Source organism: Trachurus japonicus, chromosome 17 (assembly GCF_045865225.1).
Source record: "Trachurus japonicus isolate A0001 chromosome 17, Traja_1.0".
Lineage (NCBI taxonomy): Eukaryota > Metazoa > Chordata > Actinopteri > Carangiformes > Carangidae > Trachurus > Trachurus japonicus.
In genome coordinates, this window is record NC_140923.1 from 34,246,487 (window position 1) to 34,267,906 (window position 21,420).

The 21,420-nt window shown below is 42.8% G+C and overlaps 3 protein-coding genes across 7 annotated transcripts; 2 read left to right on the forward strand and 1 right to left on the reverse strand.

The window, feature by feature from the left end:
* The first annotated feature begins 759 nt into the window (after positions 1-759).
* dhx30 (DEAH (Asp-Glu-Ala-His) box helicase 30) lies at positions 760-8,379 on the forward strand. Its single transcript, XM_085805516.1, has 19 exons — positions 760-942; positions 1,419-1,555; positions 1,666-1,776; positions 1,874-2,137; positions 2,231-2,380; positions 2,462-2,614; positions 3,053-3,526; positions 3,763-4,149; positions 4,240-4,318; positions 4,401-4,505; positions 4,592-4,767; positions 4,870-5,076; positions 5,172-5,253; positions 5,374-5,567; positions 5,683-5,842; positions 6,588-6,745; positions 6,889-6,992; positions 7,081-7,220; positions 7,683-8,379. The coding sequence occupies exons 1-19, from the start codon at positions 771-773 to the stop codon at positions 7,940-7,942; spliced, it is 3,513 nt and encodes a 1,170-aa protein (XP_085661642.1). The 5' UTR covers positions 760-770; the 3' UTR covers positions 7,943-8,379.
* Positions 8,320-20,825, reverse strand: LOC146971194 (alanine aminotransferase 1). 4 transcript variants are annotated; one of them, XM_085805523.1, is made up of 12 exons: positions 20,570-20,822; positions 12,313-12,402; positions 12,134-12,223; positions 11,898-12,006; positions 11,246-11,379; positions 10,912-11,155; positions 10,745-10,824; positions 10,488-10,624; positions 10,156-10,330; positions 9,905-10,060; positions 8,685-8,797; positions 8,320-8,526 (listed from the first exon to the last, which is right to left on the reverse strand). In XM_085805523.1, the coding sequence occupies exons 1-12, from the start codon at positions 20,660-20,662 to the stop codon at positions 8,436-8,438; spliced, it is 1,512 nt and encodes a 503-aa protein (XP_085661649.1). In that variant the 5' UTR covers positions 20,663-20,822; the 3' UTR covers positions 8,320-8,435. The 4 variants fall into 4 exon arrangements, with proteins under 4 accessions (XP_085661649.1, XP_085661646.1, XP_085661647.1 ...); XM_085805520.1 differs by having other exon boundaries at positions 10,488-10,824; positions 20,570-20,825; XM_085805521.1 differs by lacking the exon at positions 20,570-20,822 and adding an exon at positions 16,797-16,928 and having other exon boundaries at positions 10,488-10,824.
* Positions 13,844-21,322, forward strand: sharpin (SHANK-associated RH domain interacting protein). Of its 2 annotated transcripts, none has more exons than XM_085805524.1 (9): positions 13,844-14,327; positions 16,779-16,953; positions 17,660-17,752; positions 17,857-17,998; positions 18,107-18,197; positions 18,314-18,599; positions 19,908-20,011; positions 20,229-20,330; positions 20,441-21,322. In XM_085805524.1, exons 1-9 carry the CDS (start codon positions 14,058-14,060, stop codon positions 20,489-20,491), a joined length of 1,314 nt encoding a protein of 437 aa, XP_085661650.1. In that variant the 5' UTR covers positions 13,844-14,057; the 3' UTR covers positions 20,492-21,322. The 2 variants fall into 2 exon arrangements, with proteins under 2 accessions (XP_085661650.1, XP_085661651.1); XM_085805525.1 differs by having other exon boundaries at positions 20,232-20,330.
* The last annotated feature ends 98 nt before the right edge of the window (positions 21,323-21,420 follow it).

Below are 21,420 nucleotides of genomic sequence, written 5' to 3' on the forward strand. Positions count from 1 at the left end.
GTGGTCAGATAATGTCTGAAATCAGACTGTATCAGCATGTACTGATTGAGACCTCCCCATAATAAACATATAGTATGTAGGTCAGTAGAGTTTGACTGCACTATCCTCATTCAAGTACTATTACTCCACTGTTTTCCCATTTCTATTGTTTGTTTTATTTGATATTATACTGTTTTGAACCCACATAGTAGAAGGGGCTGCTGTGAGCCTTTCCCTATTTGAGGTTGGAAAACTAGCTAATCAGTGGACATTTTGTACATTGTACATGCTGTTAATGCTTAAAAACAGAAGAGACAATAATAAAAAGTAGAGTCCCTGCTTGGGTTTGTTTTACAGTAATGGTCTCTGGACAATGCGATCCATTCGCATTGAATCATGTTGAAATAGATAGATAGATAGATAGATAGATAGATAGATAGATAGATAGATAGATAGATAGATAGATAGATAGATAGATAGATAGATAGATAGATAGATACCTAGATAGATAGATAGATAGATAGATAGATAGATAGATAGATAGATAGATAGATAGATAGATAGATAGATAGATAGATAGATGTGTAATTTAGTTTAATAATATTTCAATTAATCTAACAAAAAAGTACTGTTGTTAAAATTAACATCTTTGTTGTTTCAGCGACAAACAATAAACAAATAAATAATCGATCATATTTTCATGCTGTTTTAATTTCCCCCAAACGATGTCGCTGTGAGCACTTTCGTCTACTTCCGGTCACTGCCACAGAAGAAGAGTTTGTAGTTTAAAAATGGCGCTACCCGGTGTGTTACTCGTGCGGCTGAGAGGGCTGAGCAAAATTGCCAAATGTGTTTACACAGGAGGCGAAACAGCGTCAAACTGGAGCCGAGAAATGCGGTGGTACACGACAAAAGCTGGAAGATTTGTGAGGCCCAGTGCGTCTCATTTTCAGACGAAACGAGGTGAGTGAGAACTGTTGTGAGCTGAGTTAGCTAACGGCTAACATGACAGCTCCCATTGCTGCACCTCAAGGACATCCCATTCAAAACATCTTGAAGACAGTTGTCTCACTCTCATATTTCGAGGTCTGTCTAAACCTCAGGAAAACAGTAGGACTGACACAATTGATACAGACGCTTTTTTCTCTCACTTTATTAGTTATTATAAAATATATATAATGTAGGCCTACATGTATCTGCTGTTGAGAGTACTGCAGGTGTCCTGTAACAATGTCTTGTTGAAAAAGCGCTTATCATCATATTGTTGCTACTTCAAGGCAATAAATTCAGTTAAACCCACAGCAATGTCCAAGTCAGACAGAAGAAAAAACTTTGTTAAAAGATCCAGAACAGTTATGTAACCTACCTGTAGTAGTCATCAGCCGGCTAACAAAATATTATTCTGCAACATGTCTGACCTTTTTGTTTTTATTGTTTAGATAACCTTAACACAAACCTGCTGAAGGAGTTCCCAGATCCTAAAACCCTTTTGAATAACACCATCTCTCGTTCACTGGGAGTCAGCGATCTGTCCAATCTCATCCAGTACAGCTACACTGAACATGAGGGGCTCAAGGTGAGAACAAAAAATAGTGATGATATTAGGCCTCTTGACAGATTGTAGACAAGGAGATGCTGTTGATATTCTTATCTCTGATGGTTTGTTTTACAACTTTGTTTCTGTAGAAAGCCACTGTCTCACTGCTCTGGCCCTGCAAGATTGAAGAGGAGGGTTATGCCTCTAAGAGGGGTGATGCAGAACGAATTGCTGCAGCTGCTGCTTGTTTCAAGCTCAAAGTAAGACTTAATACTGTTAGAGGTTGTATTGTAAGTAGTTCTGTTTTGTTTTGTTTACTTACCTGTAGTGATTTGCTCCTTTTCTGTTTGACCACAGGAAATGGGGGTGATTGGTCCGAACAATCAGCTCCCTAGGAGGAGAGCTGGCCGAGGGAGAGGAGGGCCACATTCAGCTTTTTATGATAAAGAGGACAACTCATGGACAGATCATGTCCATATGTCTAAAGCAGATGTAATGAAACATTCCCCGTCTCCTGAAGAGGACACTTCCCATGTCGCAGAAGCTCTCTCCCTGTTTCCTCAACCTAAATCTCTCCTCGGCAGGGTCATCCAGGTGGCTACATCATCTGACAGAATCAGGGTTGGTAGTTCTCATATCCATGACAAAAAAAAAAGAATCACTCTGAGCTCTTAACATGTTCTAAATGCATCTCTCTCTTATCTATCATTGAAGGAGCTAATGCTGTTCAGAACATTTGGAGGGAAACAAAAGAAATGTGAGCTGACCCTGCTCTGGCCTGAGGAGATGACGTTCACAGCCACTGCGAGCAACAGAGTGACAGCAGAGAGGAGAGCTGCAGCTCTCGCCTGCATGAAACTAAAGGTGGGCATCACTTTGGAGAAATGGTTTGTTCTTGCATGTGAGAGTTGTGCTAACACTTGTTCGTCATGTCACCTGGTTTAGGAGCTAGAGCTGCTGGATAAAAACAACAATCCCCTGACTCACGCCAGGTACCACCATGAGAAGGTGAAGGAGGCAGGAGAGAGGGAGAGACGCCCCCTCCCACTGGAAATCCCAGATTACCTCAAGACTAGTATGAGAGAGTATCTCGCACAGGTGAGTAATATTAGTTTGTTTTGTTTGTTTTGTTTTTTTCATGTGTGTGCACTACACTGGTTTATTGATTCAATTTATCAAACAAATGTCATCTTTAACTTTGTGACATCAAATCAGAGAAGAGTGGAGGTTATTATAGCAGCACAATATTACCCAGTGTCAGTGGTCAGTGGTTCTTGGCTTTTACCCCTCATCACAGGTTATGATGCCAACAAAAGGAAGAGAAGCCAGAAAATATTAACATGACTTTATCTACCAGAAATGTATATATAATTTAATTTAATTTATGTATGATGTAATGTAATGTAATGTCTTTTAAGAACAAGAATATAATGTCTTATCTCTTGTTACTTTGTATATTTGGAACCTCTTTGAGTTTTGGAACAACAGACATAGACCATGTAGTGGTATTAAACTGAAGCCTCATCCTCCTAACAGTACCCAGTGGCAGCAGAAGTGCAGAGACTGTGGGAGGAGGAAGAGGCAAAAGGACAGCAAACAGTAAACCAAGGGGAAGAGGAAGAAGAGGAGGAAGACTTGGTGACGGACGCCATCACAGGCAGACCGTACAAACCTTTGTCAAAACGGGAAGTTCAGGAGCTCAACGTCCATCTTCAAGAGGAATGGGAGGAGGCTAATTTTGGACCGAGCGTGGAGCTCCCCGTCGACGACCACCGTCAGCGCGTGGTCTCGGCTGTGCGGTCCTCCAGGGTGGTCGTGATTGCCGGTGAAACGGGATGTGGCAAAACGACACGGATCCCTCGCTTCCTGCTGGAGGAATGTGTTAGAGGTGGAGAGGGAGCCGAGTGCAACATCCTGGTGACCCAACCTCGTCGCATCAGCGCCGTGTCAGTGGCCCAGCGGGTGGCTCATGAAATGGGACCATCCCTAAAACACTCAGTGGGATACCAGGTAGATAGATTGTTTTTTTATTTATATTATTAAGTCAATTAGAGCTGTAATACTTTGTTAATTAATTGAGAAGTATCTGGGAAACTGTTTCTTATATATTTGAAGTCATTTAGAAAGCAGCATTTTTAAGTATTCCTAGTGCTGATCTGATTTCTGTGATTTTAATATTATTGTTATTTCCATCAGTTGCTAAAACTTTGACTGTTTTTCTACAATAAATACTTGTTTGTGCTTAGGTGAGGCTTGAGAGCCGACCCCCAGAGCACAGCGGAGGAGCCCTGCTCTTCCTAACAGTGGGCGTCCTGCTGAGGAAGCTGCAGTCAAACCCGTCCCTGAAGGGAATCAGTCACATCGTGGTGGACGAGGTTCACGAGAGAGACATCAACACAGACCTGCTGCTGGCCTTGCTGCGCTCCAGTCTGAAAGAAAACCCCGACCTACGAGTGGTGCTCATGAGCGCTACCGGAGACAACAAGAGGCTGGCCGAGTACTTTGGAGGCTGCCCAATCGTGAAGGTGCCAGGATTTATGCACCCAGTGAAGGAGCGATACTTGGAGGATGTGCTGCAAGAGATGCGACGCCCACGGCCGGTCCAAGGGAGAGAGGGGACAGACAGGCAGCACGTGAGCCTCAAATCTGGATTTCAGTTTGGTATATTTTGATTCTTTTCTCCCATCCTGCATCATGTGAAATGGTATTTTATCTTGTTTAAGGGAGGAAAAGATGAGATCGCACCTGATCTAGATTTAGTGGCTGATGTGATCGAGCACATTGACAGTCATGGAGAACCAGGTAACTAATATACTTTCTCCAACTTTTTCTTCATTTTTTTCATGTAGCACAATGATCGAAGTTGCATCTTTCTCTGCTTCAGGTGCAGTCCTGTGTTTCCTCCCTGGATGGCAGGACATCAAGGCTGTTCAGGAGAAACTGGAGGGGAGGCCCCACTTTTCCTCAGGCTCACAGATGATCCTGCCGTGTAAGGGCAAAGACAACGACTTCACATGTGTGTTTTGAGTATAAGCGAGTGTGTATTTGAAATGCATTTCCTTTCTTTCTGTGTAGTGCACTCCAGTTTATCAGTGGCTGACCAGCAGACTGTGTTCCAGCGCCCCCCAAAGGGCCAGAGGAAGATTGTGCTCACCACCAATATTGCTGAGACCTCCATCACCATAGATGACATTGTCCATGTGGTGGATGCAGGGACTCACAAAGAACAGAATTATGATTCTAGGACAAAGGTCAGTGTAATAGTTACCTGCATTGTTACTGGATATTTTCTAGTGGAATGCAAAAAGGCAACAAATCGGGTATAATCCAACCTGTTTCGTGTGGTTTCCCAGGTGTCCTGTCTGGACACAGTCTGGATATCCCGCTCCAATGTCACTCAAAGAAAAGGGAGAGCAGGGCGATGTCAGCCAGGACAGTCCTATCACCTGTTCCCACGAAAACAGCTGGAGTCCATGACTCCCTTCCCGATCCCTGAGATCCTGCGCACCCCCCTAGAGAGTTTAGTAATGCAGACAAAAATCCACAGTCCTAACTGCAAGGTAAGAACAACTTTTGTGTATTTTTTGTTACAGTTACATTGTATTTTCCCCTCATGTTGAATGACGCTCTGTTATTTGTTTGTGTGTGTGTGAAGGCTGAAGATTTCTTATCTCAAGTGTTGGACAGTCCAGACCAAGAAGCTGTGAGAGACGCTGTCCGAAATCTACAAGAGATAGGTCAGTGACAACTTGTGCTGTGGATTTAGTTTTTTTGGCCGTCTTATGTTAGATGTGTGATAGATTTAATTGATTTTGCTATATTTTGTTTTTGTTTGGGTTTTTTTGGGTGGGGGGTAGGAGTTCTGGATAGGACAGAAACCCTGACGCCTTTAGGAGAGCGTGTTGCCTGTATGTCATGTGACCCTCGGCTGGGCAAAATGCTGGTCCTCAGTGCCATGTTCAGGTGTGTTCTGCCCATGTTGTCTATTGCTGGCTGTCTGACCAGAGACCCCTTCCACAACAGCCTGCAGAACCGAGCACTGGTCAACAAGGTGAGATGGTCTCGCATCTACATGTTTTCTAATTTGCATGGGTTTTAAAAGCAGACCTCAGATTTGACCTGTTGAATATAACGCGCTTCATCTGTTCATTGTTTTGTTTTCCCAGGCAAAAGAGACACTGAGTGGCTCCAGCTACAGCGACTATTTGGTGTTCAGTAGAGCCGTGTTAGGCTGGAGGGCACTTCAGCAGGAGGGCAACAGAGAGGACAGAGACGACTTCCTGGACACACACACTCTGTCCAGGATGAGCCTTCGATTCATCAACGGTTGGTTTGAACCATCACTCACATGGACTCTGACCTGTCCTACAAGTAACGTAACGAGCAGAAATTCTGCCAGTTGTACCTTAAATCACGTGACTCTGATGAATTTGATCTTAAAATACTAAACTGGTAGCTGCACACTTCTTCAACAGCAGCTTATACACTTGAGCTGCCTCAGGGTCTTTATGCAGGTCTGTGTCAGGCCTCATTCTTTGTTATAACATCTGACAGTGTTACATCAACTACTGTTGTCTGTAACATCAAACATCCAATCTAATATCTGACTGTCACATGACCACCTCTCATATTATTCATTGAGTCATGATCTGTTCCTCTTTAGAAAGATGTTATTTACCTTTCCCTCTGCCTTGTCCTTGTCTCACAGCAGAGCACTGCTCTTACATGTTGTCGGCCGCTGTGCTGATATTTTTCTCAGTAAAACTTGCTTTGCTTACTTTTTCTCTTTTTTTTTTTTTTCTCTTTCTCTGATATTTTTGTGAATTATTAAACATTCTCATAAACGGAGCAGGACAGCCATCCTATAGGGCAATTTTTGGGGGCGTATGTTGAAATTTTAGCTCCATGTGACCATGTAGAATTCATCAGGATGAAACAAGTTTTGCGTGTTGGGGAAATGAGAAAATGTCCTCGTATGAGCCCCAAAGTGTGGGTCTACTGTCAGGACTAACTTTTTCACTTGTTAACTTCTTCACAAAATCTCCCCTGTTTTCGTGTCATGCTGTTGCAGGTCTCATCTCTCAGTTCAGTGAGAACCTGCATGATGCTGAGCTGGTTTCTCGTGCCAGTGAGTGCCAGCGTCACACTTCTCTCTACAATGAGCACAGCAACCAGGATGAGCTGATTAAAGCTGTGCTGCTGGCTGGATTCTATCCCAACCTCATTCAGGTACATGGCGGCTTCTCAGGATGGGGCCTATAATACGGCTTTGAACAGCTTATTTCCTGCTGTGCTCCCTCAAAGAATTTGGACATCTATCTTTGGGCTTACGAGGAGAAAAATCTTTCACTTCTCTGTGTTGTTTATTTTAGGTGAAGAAAGGTGTTGTTACCAAAGGAGGGCGCTTTCGCCCCAACAGTGTGCTTTTCCGCACACTCAGTGGACCAGTTCTGCTTCACCGCTCCTCTGTGAACAGGTCCGAACATGCTCAAAAATTAAATTAAACTACAGCAGGTGTTGAATTAACGCGTGTAAACTTGACATTTTGCCGTTTGTGTGTGTAGAGGAGAGGAAGATTTTCCCAGTCGCTGGCTGACGTTCTTCTATGCAGTCAAGTCCAGTGGGTGTGTTTTCATCAGAGACTCTTCTGTGGTCCATCCGCTGGCACTGCTGCTGCTCACAGACTGTGACATCAAAGAGACAGGTAGGACATGTACTGCCACCCATGAAGAAGAGACTGAACCCATGACAAACATCCATAATCTTGTGTTGTGATCCTGGAGTACGGGACCGTACAACAAACATCATCTATGTGAACTAATGAAATGGAGGAGTCATGAATTTCTGTCCACAAGGAGCAGTTTTTCGCTACCATCAAAGGAAATTTGGATTATTAGCTTGATTGTTTTTTATCTCTGTTAAGACTAGAAGTTGTATAGCTGGATGAATCTTTTACTATTCCTTGCAAATTTTTGACTCTGGTAAGGCAACATACCAATCCCTAAGCGCTTAATTTAATTGATGTCAGGACAGGTATTTAGCGCAAATTAATGATTAACACAAATGCAAAACACTGTACGTGCTCTTCCAAGGTCACTAAAATGTCAAAGTTAAATCCTTCTACTGTGATGATGAATAACTTTTTTTTTTTTCACTTATGTCCTAGTGAGAGGAGACAGAGTGGAAGTGTCTTTTCCTGGTCGCTCTCTGGTGCACTGTGAGTTGACGGCTGAGTCGTGGGAGCTGCTGTGGGAGCTACGCACCTCCATCCAGACCATGCTGTACCGAAACCTCAACAATCCCAAACATGCCATCACCAAGACCTTTCAGGATGGAAAGCTCATCTCTTTATTGGTAGACCTGCTCAACAACACAGACCCCAAGCCTTTTGCTCAGAGTTACAACAGTGACAGTGAGGTGGATTGATGATGACGAACACTTTCTACACTACATGTAAGTTGGACCTACTGGCTGGTACAGAGGAATCAAAGAAGATGATGGTATCTTTGTTTTGTTTTCTGTCAAGAGAGTCTGTTTTTGTTTGTGTTTTTTTTTTTTTTTAAAGACATTTTTAATACTTGAGTTGGCACTTAATGTGCTGGACAGGTCACTGTAACTCGAGAAATAGACTCCTCTACTTTTTGAGGTAAATGATAAACTCGCACTGGGGTGTGTGGAAATCCATCTGTATGGATTTTGGACTGAGGTTTGTTTATGGTTATTTGCTTTCTGAAAAGCAGAAGTTGAATTTTACTCTAATGAGTGAAGAGAAAGAATGACTGGCAGAAGATCATGAAAACGGATTGCATGTAGTAAATGTCATATTTATTATAATAAATATTCACATGTCAACATGAGGAAAATTATGGGAGTCTTTTACTTGCCCCACTATATCATTATACTGTCTAAGTGGCTTTGTCTAAGAAAAATCCTTCATAAACTGTGTGTGAAAGCTGCTCAGGCGTTTCAGTAGTTCCTCCATGATGTCCTTGGATGTCATAGTGCAAAATCTGCAGAAAGAAAAAGAAGGTGAGAAACCTCAAGTGGAAAATGTTCCAAACTTCTATTAACATTTAATGTCATTTTTGAAATATGCAGCTCCTCAATGAAATGGACCACTTATCTTGAATCATACCACAGTTTGTCTACTAGAGAATGTGATTTATACCTGATGTGGTAGGTGCCCTCCTTTTGCCCATATTCAGAGCCAGGACTGACTATCAGACCGGTCTCCTCCAGCAGCCTCACACAGTAGAACGTATCTGGCTGCATTCCTACTTCCTATAATATCCAAAGACACTAGATTTTATGACAAAAGCACAAGATATGACTTTTTAAGAATTAAATACATTACTCACAAAAAGTTAGAGATATTCGGCTTCCGGATGAAATTTCAGAATGCACCTAAAATGCACTTTAACCGTTACACATTAACTTAATTTGATTTTCTCTAAACTTTTAAATGCACATGTCCAACTGTTCAACGTTTCAGTCACTTACAACATAACAAGCCGTTCTCTAACAAGGTGATGAACCGCGACAAATCACAACAAGTGTCTGATCCGTGAATCCACCGCTAAATGTTCTGTTTCAGTGGCAGTTTGTATTTAAACCCTCCTCTTCATCGTGCTGTTCACAATCTGACATCATCAGACCAAGACGACATCTAACAATCCCATCAACAGTACCTGGCCATGTCGAGGCTTCAAACAGGAAGTTCCCACTGAGCTCAGAGTGTCACAGAGTGTCATCAGCAGGTTGAACAAAGAGACTGGAAGAGTCACAGAAAGGCAGAGAAGTGGACGTCCTTAGATGACAAGTCATTGAGCCACAGTCTGTCACTGTTGCTAGCTTTTGTTTCAATACATTGTTTAAGATGAAGAAATTAGCATTCCATACTAAATGCCCTACTTTTCATGATATATCACTTTTTGCTCATTAAAGCAGAAGTAAGCGATCCGGTCGTTTTGGCTATCTTCTTGTCAGCCGATGGAGTTAGCAGTCCCCGCCCTCGTCATGGATCTATTGGTCCTCGTCCCTACGTCACTACATTCACGCGCATCCCTTGGCTGCACACACAGCCCTTCATGCCGTTCTCTCTCCTCATTGGATAAAGCTTGTAGGATACAAGGAAGTACACAAGAAGTTTTCTCCTCGGCTTACAGCAGAGCAGAGTGACTGACAGACCCGTGTTTTGGACCAAACACTCTATATAAGTGATTGCCGTCGGAAGATATAACTATTTAAGACTTATATTAACACAAATATTCCGCTTACTTCTGCTTTAACTTTTTACATTTTCCATAATTTTTACCCGAAAGTCGAATATCTCTAACTTTTTGTGAGTAGTGCATATAGTATCATGGTCCTATAAGATGGTAAAGTAACCTTGGCTTTCTGAATGGCTTTAGGTGGAAGATGCACTCTGGGGAATGCAAATGCTCCTCCTTCCACTGGTTGGCAGTAGAAACCCACCAGACTGTTCACAACCTCACAGGCTCTCTTCACATTATGAACCAGCGTGGTCCTTATGTGCTGTGTCTCCTGTGGAAGAGAGAGAGTCAGAGACCAGGCCAAAAAAAATGACAAGGCAAATGCAAAATGGAAGAGTAATCTGAGCAGTGTGTCCGTGTTCTCACCGCTTCATAGAGAAGGTACGAGGGATCTCCTGGCTGTGGAGGTTTCACCATCAGATCCAGAGCAAGCTGACCCAACACTGGGGCACAGGTGTCTGTTGAGAAATGAGTGTGGATGTATTTCATAACGGCACTGTCCACGTTTACCAGCTCCACGTATCCACAACGGTGACCACATCTGGTGGGAGAGACAAATCCAAACAGGAATTATGACGGTAACAAAACAGACAGTCACCACAAGCACGTTTAGTAGCAGCTCAGGAAATCTCAATCGTATCACAAAGATCTTTGTCTTGAGTTCTGTGATAAGCAGCTCATCGAGACTGAGAACTCACTCTCCCATGTAGCCCTTGGATGCAGAGTGGAAGGAAGCCAACTCCACTGTGTCTGAGAGAGGAGGCCCCATCTCCATCAGGACTTTCTTGTAGGAGACAAACTCACTCTTTTCCCCATAGACACAGTCCTGATAAACCTGTGATGAGGCACATAGAGAAGGGACATGTGTTAACTCGTTATACATGTGTGAATTGATGTGTATCATCTTTTTTATCAAGCCTGGATAGATAATAATGCTACTGTATAAGACATCCACCTCATCAGCCAGAAGAAAGAGCCTCTTCTCTGAAACAAACCGGATCACCTCTTGTATTGATTTTCTGCTTTGCACATGACCTGTAGGAAACAGCAGCGTGTTTTACATTTAATGTTGAAAATATATATTTAGATTATCTTTATTCTTCTTCTTCTTTTTTTAACTACCTGATGGGTTTCCCGGGTTGATGACATACAAAGCAACAGGGTTGCAGACGCCCTTTGCAGATTCCAGTGCACGATGTAGCTCCTCTACCTGCAGCTTCCAGCCCTGCTCCTCGCTCAGGTAGTAGGGAACTACGACCGCTCCCAGTGACGTTAAAGACAGATGAGTAGTGCAGTGACATGGCACTGGAGTTAAAACACCAGTTCTTGGTGAAGCCTCGCTGTTCACCAGGATGTTGAGAATGTTCTAGTAAGCACAGGGAGAAACAGGATTAACTTGACGTTGACAATAATTTACAGGAGGAGGAGACCTCATCAAACATACTGTACATGTTACCGTGAGAGACCACTGTGAGCCCGGGCTGATGTATATGTTTTCAGGGTGGGATGGAGCCCCACCGTCTCGTCTCGTTATGAATTCAGAGACTTTGCGGACTAGTGCTGGTATACCCGCTGTATCTGTATAGGAACCTGAGGAAATAACAGATTCTGATGAACAATCACAAAACACAGACTTATTTTTAAAGAAAAAGAAAAAAGAAAGAAATCACACTGTAGATTGTATTTTATTTCTTACTTGTATTCTTTTCTATTTCTATATACATACAGTACATAGGAAAAGCCTACAGGGTTCATAGTAAATTATTTGTCATATTGTGTATAAATATTACATCCTACAATATAGACTTCAATATTTTATGTATATTATTCATCACTGTGTTTATTTACAGTGTATAGTATGGTGGTATTTTTCACACAAATAGGCCAATATGCATATTTACAAAATGTGTTTATATTAACTTATTTCCAAAACAAAAATGAGTCAATTTGACACAAATAATAATGATAAAAAAGTAACATATCGTCACTGACACCCATTTAGTCATTAGATATCAATAAAACAGTGAGTAAAATGATGATCATGTTTTTGAGAGAGCAGATTGTCTAATCACTCAGTATCACACAGTACCACATACACAACTTCTTACCTACACTCCCTCCAGCACATCCCCCTAGCAGCCTCTGAGCTTTCTGTCTGACGTCCGCAGGCAGTCTGTCGCTGTTCAGAAGCTGAGGGTAAATACATGCTGCAAGAACCTGCAAAAATATGGAGGCACACACATTAAAGAAAGACTGAGATTTTAGTTCAGGAGAACATACGGGAATTTGCACATGCAGTTTTTTTATAAATTTAAAAGAAAATAAACATGCAGTCACAGATTACCTGTCGGACAAACGACAGAGGTTTCATACCGGCCCTATGTGGGTCACCCCAGGAGACATCTATGATGTCTTTGTAAGGCTTTCTCACTCCCTGATTGACATAATTCAAGCAAAGGTTTAACACAGGTATGAAAAATGGACTCAAGTATTCAGAAGTTGTCAGCACCTCTTTGCCTTTACCTGTCTGAGCTCCTCTTGGATCTGCTTTGCTCGTCCGGCCAGGACTGCATACTCCAGCTGCTTCATGTTCCTCACATTTGAACTGATCTCCTGCAGAACAGACATATCTGCAATTTGTCTGGGGTTTCTATCAGACCAGATGAGCAGCTGTCCTGTCCTGACCTGAGCTGTGTCGTTCTGGTTCCTTAAGCACATTCAGTTGAATATATATACTGTACATGAGAAACACTTTAATATGTACCTTATTAACAGACAGTATAGTTTAGGAATAATCTTTTGTTGGCAGTTAAGTATGTTACTTTTTTCTTTAACCTAATTCCGAAACATGTTGTATGATTTACAGTTGTGTTAGATATTAACTAAGCATGATACTGTATTTTTGAAATTATCTTTATCAAGTATCTTTTCTCACACAAGAACCACTATATCAGTCTGTCTGTATCATTTATGATCATGGCAGAGATTTGAATAGGTCAGCAATCTGGTTTGATCCGGAGTCTATACTCAATGTAAACCATTTAAAAAGATGAACATATTTAGAACATATAAGGGACAAAAATCTAAATTAAGAAAATCATATTCATGTTTCAACACCACAAAGTTACAGAAGTAGAAACAATCGGATGGTTATGGACATCTGACTCTCCGTACTTATCCCACGATATTACAATGAGTCAGGCCACAGGCAAGAAATGTGGGTACTGTTATTGAATGGCATAATCATATGCAGCAGGCTCAACGACTGCACTGCTCTCAGGCCTTCACAAAAAGTCTATAAATCAATTACAACACATACAAAGTCCTCCTGCCAAATTTTCAACTGGCACAAAGCACACCACCCACGTCACTCTCAAGTTTCTACGCTGGCACCCAGTCAATCTTAGGATAGCCTACCCTTTGTTTTACAGTATACAATGGGCTGATGTGTTCAATGATTAGAAAAAACAAAAACTCACTGTTAATTGTTGATGGTGTTATAAACCAATAGTTTTTCTCTATTGAAATCCTGTTTGTGTTGTTTTTCTGATAAATGTATTTCTTAAAAATTAATTTAATTAATTTAAATTGATTAATTAAAAAAATTACAGACAGAAGAGGTGTTGAAATTGCAAATTTTTCTCAAGAAATTTCAGGTTATAGTAGTTTAATGTAGTTGTATTTTTGCACTAAAACTAAGAGAAATATTTAGTTCTCATTATTTATAGGTTTATTATGCTATTGTTTTACTGGTCTGGCCCACTTGAGATCAAATTGCGCTGTATGTGGCCCCTGAACTATTTGAGTTTGACACCCCTGCTTTAGGTAGTAGCCTATGGTTTTTCCTTGATTTTTCGTTCCTAGATTACGCACAACGTAATGAGAAAAATCAGTTATCATAAAATATAATATTTTTGTTTCTTAATATTCTTTCTTTCATTCATTCTTTTTAATGCAGCTCAATTCAGTCTTTATTACAGCTGTTAACGTCTGTCAGGTTGAATGTTTCACGGCCACGTTTCTCTACGGACAAAAATAAGAGACGAACTCCTGCACTTCCTGTTTTGTTTTTCTTTCGCTCCGTCCTCGGGTCGGGTAGACATGGAAGAATTTGCGAGGAGAGGGGAAAACCACTGCCTGCCCGTGAAGAAACGCGTTCACTTCAGATACCGGTGGACCTTATAAAAGCCCCCACAGAAGCAGCGGGCAGCAGCGACACCCGCCGCGGGGCTTCAGACACCCTCACCCCGCCTCTTGGTGTCCGCGACATGGCTCTCAGCTCGGGCGGCTGGGCTCCTCCAGCCCCGGTCCCTGCTGCCTCGTCTCAGCAGGCTGCATGCGGCGGCGGGCCCGCACCGACGGCTTGCTGCAGTACAGTTTTGATGTCGGTCCGGGTGTCGGTGTGCCACTCCGGCATCCGGCCCCTGTGCCTCCCCGGGGCAGGCAGCGAGACTCTGCGCCTGCAGCTCAGCATGGACCCGAGCCGGGCCGGAGAGTTCAGACTGGCTCTGCGAGACACCAGCGGAAACCGCAGTGTGGTGAGTGCTGCCTGCTGCTCACGCATACACACCTATATGTGTTAAGAAGAAAGTGCTGTCACTGTGCGCTTTAGGTATGTTTTGTGATAAACCATCTTATTGTGTTACGTTAATATTTAAAAAAAAACAACCAGCACAGGCCTGTACACGCCATTTTCTGGTGCAGTCAGCCAGAGACATGCAGCAGCAGCAGCAGCACAGATTCAGATTTAGGGATAAAGTGCCATCAGAGTTTCTGTCAGTGTCAGTTATCATGACAGACAGTTGAAACACCACCCACGCCTTTCCTCTGGATCCACTGTAACAACTAGCCTACGTGCCAAACTTTTAACAAAACATTAACGTTTCCTGTTTTCACTTTTTTAACTATACCTATCAGACTGAAACTTATTTTTGATCATTATTTGGCCAATGTGAAAACTAACAACCTCTTAAATTACAGTTATTTAAGAGTTGCCTGTACTGTTGTAAAACAAAAACTAAAAACTTTTAGTTTCACTTTCATTTCACCCTTCCCATCAACCACTACTCAGTGTTATTAGAATCATAGCAGCATCGGGGGAAGTCCTTCAGCTGTCATAGTGTTGGTGTTGTAGTATTAGTATTGGCAGTGATCCTCTTGGACAAGACAGCTAATAGCTAGCAGGTATTTTCCCTCTCACTCGCCACCTCTACAGACAAACTACCAGTTTTTAAGCCTGGGATTTCTATCTAATCCTTATCTATGGGGTAGAAGGTGTGTTGTCAAGCGTGTTTGTGAATACAGACAATAATAAAACAGACATATAAATAACAAAGTGAAGCTGTAACAGGAAGTTTTGGCATCCTGCACATCCAGTTTCAACGCCTATATATTTTGCCGCCGCCACCACAGCAGCATGCACCTCAGCAGGCACATCAAGTTATTTGGAGGCAACAACACAGATACATCATTTCACACCTTTCAACTTGACAAGTACACCACTCTGGACTGAAATGGGAATTTAATTGTGTACACTTGAAGTTCTTGAACCCGCCAAAACTGAGACTGACTGCAAGAACTTAACCTGACATTTGATGTGACTTCCAACAACATACCATTCCTCTGACTGACTGACTGATCTTATCTAACTAGTCGTAAACATCTGGGAAAACCAGTCTCTTCATTATGTCCAGTGGTGTTTTGTTTTGTTATGTAATGACGGACAAATAGAGAAAACACAATGGTCAAAACTGAAGCAGTAGTGGACATATCCTGACTTTAGTTACTAGTGTGGGTCAAGCTGGAAAAATACGGTGTCCTACAAGTCCCCTAGTGCAACTCAACTGTGTTTATCATCACACCCTTTCTGCCCGGTGAATGCCAATGCCGATTAACACAGTTTAGTCTCAAATTCAGTGCAATATATATTCACTAACTTCACAAAACTCCTCCAGAGCCACAGTCTTGTTACTGGTGACACTGTTTCAACGTAGCACTGCTCTGTTCAAGAGGGATACTCTTGAGAATAAGGACAGGTTCTTCCTGTTTTAATACAACGCATGAATTCTGACAGTGGTGACATCAGCTCCAGCTGAAGACCTGCATGACCTGCTCCTGCTTGAAGCTGACCTTTATTTTCTCATCATGTCCCAAGATCTCTCTCAACTCTGTCCTTTGTTCATCAGGTTCACTTTGTTCCGCCCTCCTAAAACGTGACACGCTTGCAATCAGCCTGTCGTCTCCCGTCAGATGGTTTTCCCCTCCGACAGTCGAGATGCATCTTGATTTGCACGGTTTTTACTTTGATCCCAGCTCCTTTTCGCTCATCTGTCAGACTTTTCATACTCGTGTCGTGTCAGAGTTTCTATAAATAACACACACACAGTCTCTGGCAGGGCGGCAAATCCCCTCTTTTGCTGCAGTTTTCTATTCACAACAGACTTCAGTGCACTAATGTTTCCCGCCAAATCCACAGTGAAAGTCAGAGGCTAAAATCCCTGAGCTGCCAAGCTCCATCACTTCTGACGAGTCTTTCTCAGTCTGAACAAAGATTTCACTCACCTCCTGTCATAAATCAGGGAATTGTTTTCATTTTCTAACATTAACAATAGACAGAATGATGTCATGTCAGATTACAAAAGCTGTCTTCATTTTGCAGTCAAGACTGGCTATTTCCAAATTTCCACTGGCTTGATTAATTGATTAGTTGTTCAACAGGGAACTCATTTGCAATTATTTTGAAAATTGCTTAATTATATTTGACATATTTTAAGAAACAACACAAACATTTCCTTATTTCCAGCTGTCTGCTGGTCAGACAAAACAATCCATTTGTAAAAGTCACTATTAATATTTTTAAACAGCTGTTATAACTCTATTCTGTCTTATTTTGTTAATATAGATGAATGGCATGCACTGCAGCTCCTGCATTACGGCTCAGCAGACAGAGATCTGGGTTTTTTTAATTGTTTTTTTTTTCTAAACCTCAGTTCATTGCAGAGTTTGACCTGCGCTCGGTGCAGTATGAGGTTAAGTCGCCTCGTTGCCATGAGATGCGTCTTGCTGCTCCGCCCCACGACTGCATCCGCTTCAACTTCCGCTGTGACCGAGAGGCCGAGGAGTGGGCCACGGTGGTGATGTCGTCACTAAGAGAGGCACACAGAGGTCAGCCTGTCAATTCATGTCTTTGTTAATTATTCATGAACATAATAGTGCATAGATTTTATCGATTTACAGATGATCTCATTTGTGCTCAGGTATCTACATTAACTAATAATCTGGAAGTAATAACCTTTGAGAAAAAGGCAAATTACAACCACTTGAAAAAAAATATGAAACACGACTTTTATACCATTGTTCACCTCTTTAAGGCCTCAGATAACTATGAATAAATGGAAAAGATACAGATTAATCTCAAAAATGTAAAGAGGCATCTATTCTACACATTATGTAAATATTGGAGATAAAAATTGTTTTCCCTGAGGAATAATGTTTCACTGCACCTAAAGCGCTTTAGGGCTATTCCTCACTGTCTGTTAAATATTTATAACTCCGTTGTGGCCGGTTTCCGAGTACTTCAGGTGCACTGTGGCTGATTTTGCAAGTGGAAGCTACGTGAGCAAATCCAGGAGCTCAAAGACACAGAGATCAGCACTAACTCAGCTGCTTGTGGAGGATGTAAAATGCCGCAGAGCTCCTTCAAGGTTGATTCTGGACAGGAGAAATGATTGGTTCTTCTTAAACTTAAACTTTCTGAACCTTTTGCCTGGTACTAAAGCGTGTCGCTGAACTTTGAGCCTTTATCCGCCGAGAGCGGCCAAAATAAATTCAGATATCAGCTGACATTATTCTCTCGTCTCTCCTCTGACAGTTGCAAACATCAGCACGTGCGAATCAGATGGCAGACAGAACCACACGGCAGCAGCGATGGAGAATTGGAGCTCGGCCTCGCTGCCGCTCACCGGTGAGTATCGCTGTTCACCGGAACGTGTCCCTCCCCCCTCCTCTCCTCTCTGTCAAAACAAGCTCCAAAAATGTCACCTCTGATTGCTGCCTTGTTTGTTTTAGAGGAGCTGTGCTTGGAGCTCACCAGGGCAGTCGAAGCAGGCGACACCCAGGCGGCCTCCCAACACGCATCGGCCCTGGCCCGCCAAAAAGCAGCGCTGACTATTCAGCTCTCCGAAAAGAACTACGCGGACGGAGAGATTAGGTGAGACGCGGCCGTTGGGTGGAGGTTTTTGTTGGAGGTCAGGTCACTGCGTCTGATGGGTCCTCCACGTCGGGTGTGTGTGCTTACAGTGTCAAATCTGTGTTGCAGTTTATCTGTCGTCGTGGAGGATGTTTCGTCATCCTGTTGTGTCACAGTCAAAGTGTTTCCCTACATGACTGTGGCTGCACTCAAGCAACAGGTTAGAAAAAACGATCAATGATGGAATCACAATTTCACATAGCAGCTTTTTCCTTTTCTTTTTCTTTTTTTTTAGCTCTACTGACTCCTGCTTTTCTTCCTCTTCATCTTCTTCAGGTGTTTCTTGAGTACGGTTTCCATCCTCGCGTGCAGCGCTGGGTCATCGGTCAGTGTTTGTGCACCGAGCCGAGGTCACTAGCGTCCTACGGGGTGCAGAAGGACGGCGACACGGCATACCTCTACCTGATCTCTGCCCGACAAGCCCGCATCACCCGCCAGCTGTTCCAGCAGGACCTGGAGAGCGCCCTCCTCGCCCCGCCCCTCCCCCCAGGCAACGGACCCACCTCCCAAGACTGGAGGGGCTACAGCACCCTGCCCTCACGGCTACCCCACAACAACCAGGGTCAGTCCTGATGAATGTCTGCTCTCAGTTCAGGGAGGAAGTTTTACAAACTTTCCACTCACTCCATTTGACTCCAGGACATTGGATTTAAAACTAGAAAGATTAGGTTTAAAGGGATAGTTCAACATTTTGGCAAATTGGCCCATTGCCATAATCCCTACAGTCATAGCAGTAGGTTCGTCAGTGCAAGCTATTTTTAGAACAGCGGAGCAGAGCCGCAAGCTGCTCAGAGCTACGCTACGGAGGCTAATGGGATTTCTTGGTTTCCCTCATCAAATACAATCCAACAACTCCGGAGTTGTTTTAGAGGTAAATTCATGCAAAACCGCTGATGCGTGTTGCCTTCAGGGACAGTTTTTCATCAAGCAGTCTCTGTATTTACCTCTAAAACAACTCTGTCTTGTAACGTTCTGTTATATCTCATAGCGTGGTGAATGTGCAGGTCACAACTTGTCCACCAGAACGTGTTGGAGTTGTTGGATTGTGTATTTGATGAGTTTGATGAGGGTAACCAAGAAATCCCATGAGCCTCCGTAGCGTAGCTCTGAGCAGCTCGTGGCTCTGCTCCGCTGTTCTAAAAATAGCTTGCACCGACAATTAAAGGTAACGAACCTACTGCTATGACTATAGGGATTATGGCAATGGGCCAATTTGCCAAAATGTTGAACTATCCCTTTAAGTGTTGCCAAGCAGCCATAAGGTTTGTCATACAAGGCAGCAGGTCAGTGACGCTGTCTGGGTCCTGACAGTGACCCTCAGTCACCCTGGCCCAGACAACCAAAGCAGGAAAGGACAGTTTTAGTGCCAAACTCTGCAGTCCTCTCAGCTGGCCAAATTGGTCACCTGACCTCAACCATCCAATCGTATGATTCATTTGCTAAAGACTGAGTTCAAAGCAAAACATCGACCCAGAACAACCTCACCAGAGCAGAAATATTAAGCATCTGGTGATTTCCTGGATTTGATTGGAGATCGTGGTCGTTCATAACCTGAAAACTATTTGTAATAAGATTTAAGGTGATTTCATTTCAAGGTCATGTGAACTGTTCTCGAAATCGAAAAAAAAATAGGGCCACAATTCCTACAGTGTACCACACATTCATGCACTAATGCAGACATGAAGGTGTAAAAGTCAATCAAATACGTTTTTTGTCCTTTTTCTATAAGAATTCACTCATTTCATTCCTTAAATAACATTTGATATGGATGTAAACAGCTGCAGCACAGCACCGTATATAAACTGCACTGAGAAAGTGTCGCTCTGTGAACTTGTGTGAACTTGTTTGTGGTTGTTTCTGTCAACCTCAGGCAGCACAGGTGGAGGAAGCGACAGGCCAGGTGATATGAAAGATGTTCTTGACATCGAGAATCTGCAACTGAATGATCACACCCACAAAGCCAGTAAAACACAGGTATGTGGCCACTAGTTTATACTGTTTGTAAATGAATGTCTTCATTTTCTTTGAACACAGCTTGGCGAGTGTTGAACAATTCAATAACTGAGCTACGTCAGGCTCACTTTTCAAATTGCACAAAAATACGTACAAAAGTTACAAGAGCTGTCGGGCTTTTTTATAAGTAATAATAGAAAAGTTTGTTCCAAGTCTGCATCAACTTCTCTCCCATCAGCAGACAGAGTGGGCTTGTCCCTCATGCACTTTCATCAACAAGCTGTCTCGTCCGGGCTGCGAGATCTGTGCTACAGCCAGACCCGACACACACATCCAGCAGGTACCGCATCATATCCCGCAATCAATACCTTCGTACCGCTCCTCTTAACGTTTCCCTTCTGTGACAGTCACGCACTCTCTCTTTTTTTTTCTCCCCCATCTCTCACAAAGGAGAAAGGAAGGAGAGAGGACCGGGTGGAGTCCGGTTTAAGCAGCAGCTGACTGCCCATCATCACGGTCTAGTTGCGATTTCTCACTCACTTACACACACATACACATACATGTCGACAAAATACTCACATCAAGACTGTCAAGTGCACTGAGAGTCCTCCGACAGCTGGCTGGTTGCTGAAGACGAGAGCGTCTGAAGCACTGTAGCATGACGCGGAGCATCAGACGACGGTCGTGGCTCGGACGATGAACTGCAGCGTCAGCTTTTGACCGTTTTTATGGACAATGACCATGACATACATCTGGATTTGGCCTGACCTTTTTATTTATTTTACAGGGAGTGTGTGCGTGTGTGTGTGTGTGTGTGTGTGTGCGTGTGTGTGAGGGTGCGTGCACGTGGTGCAAAAAAGAAAAAACAAACACAAAGATGGCCTATATTTATTTTAGGGGGGAGAGAGAAGTGATGTAAGTTCTTTGCATTCGATTGCAGCTGAAGTTGAGGGAATGTCGTACTTTCAGTTTCTGCCAACTGTGAAGCAAAAGAGGTTGAAGCATTGCGCATTTACCCTGTTCTGTTCATGTGTGTCATCTGTTGGTGCCAAAACGTTGGAAATTAAAAAAAAAAAAAAAAAAAAAGAGCCATGGAAAACAGAGAAGGAATGTTGCGTTTACAGGGTTGTCAAGTGCTTTTATTTTTTATAACATTGTATTAAGTGTTTTATTTTTAACAAGATGCATTGAGTAACTGATGTACATTTTAAGCAGCTGATCTAACTTTACTCGATCCCCTCTGAGCTGTGACAGAAATGGAATGATCTGTTTTCAGTACATAATACTGTAAAAACTTACATTAGCTGAATAAACATAATGGAACTAAAGGAATCCTGATGAGCCATCTATTGATCCGCTGATTGATAAGACAAATCGTCTACTTTCAATACAAACGTTTACTTAGCTGTTTCGTCTTCTATCTATTGGTT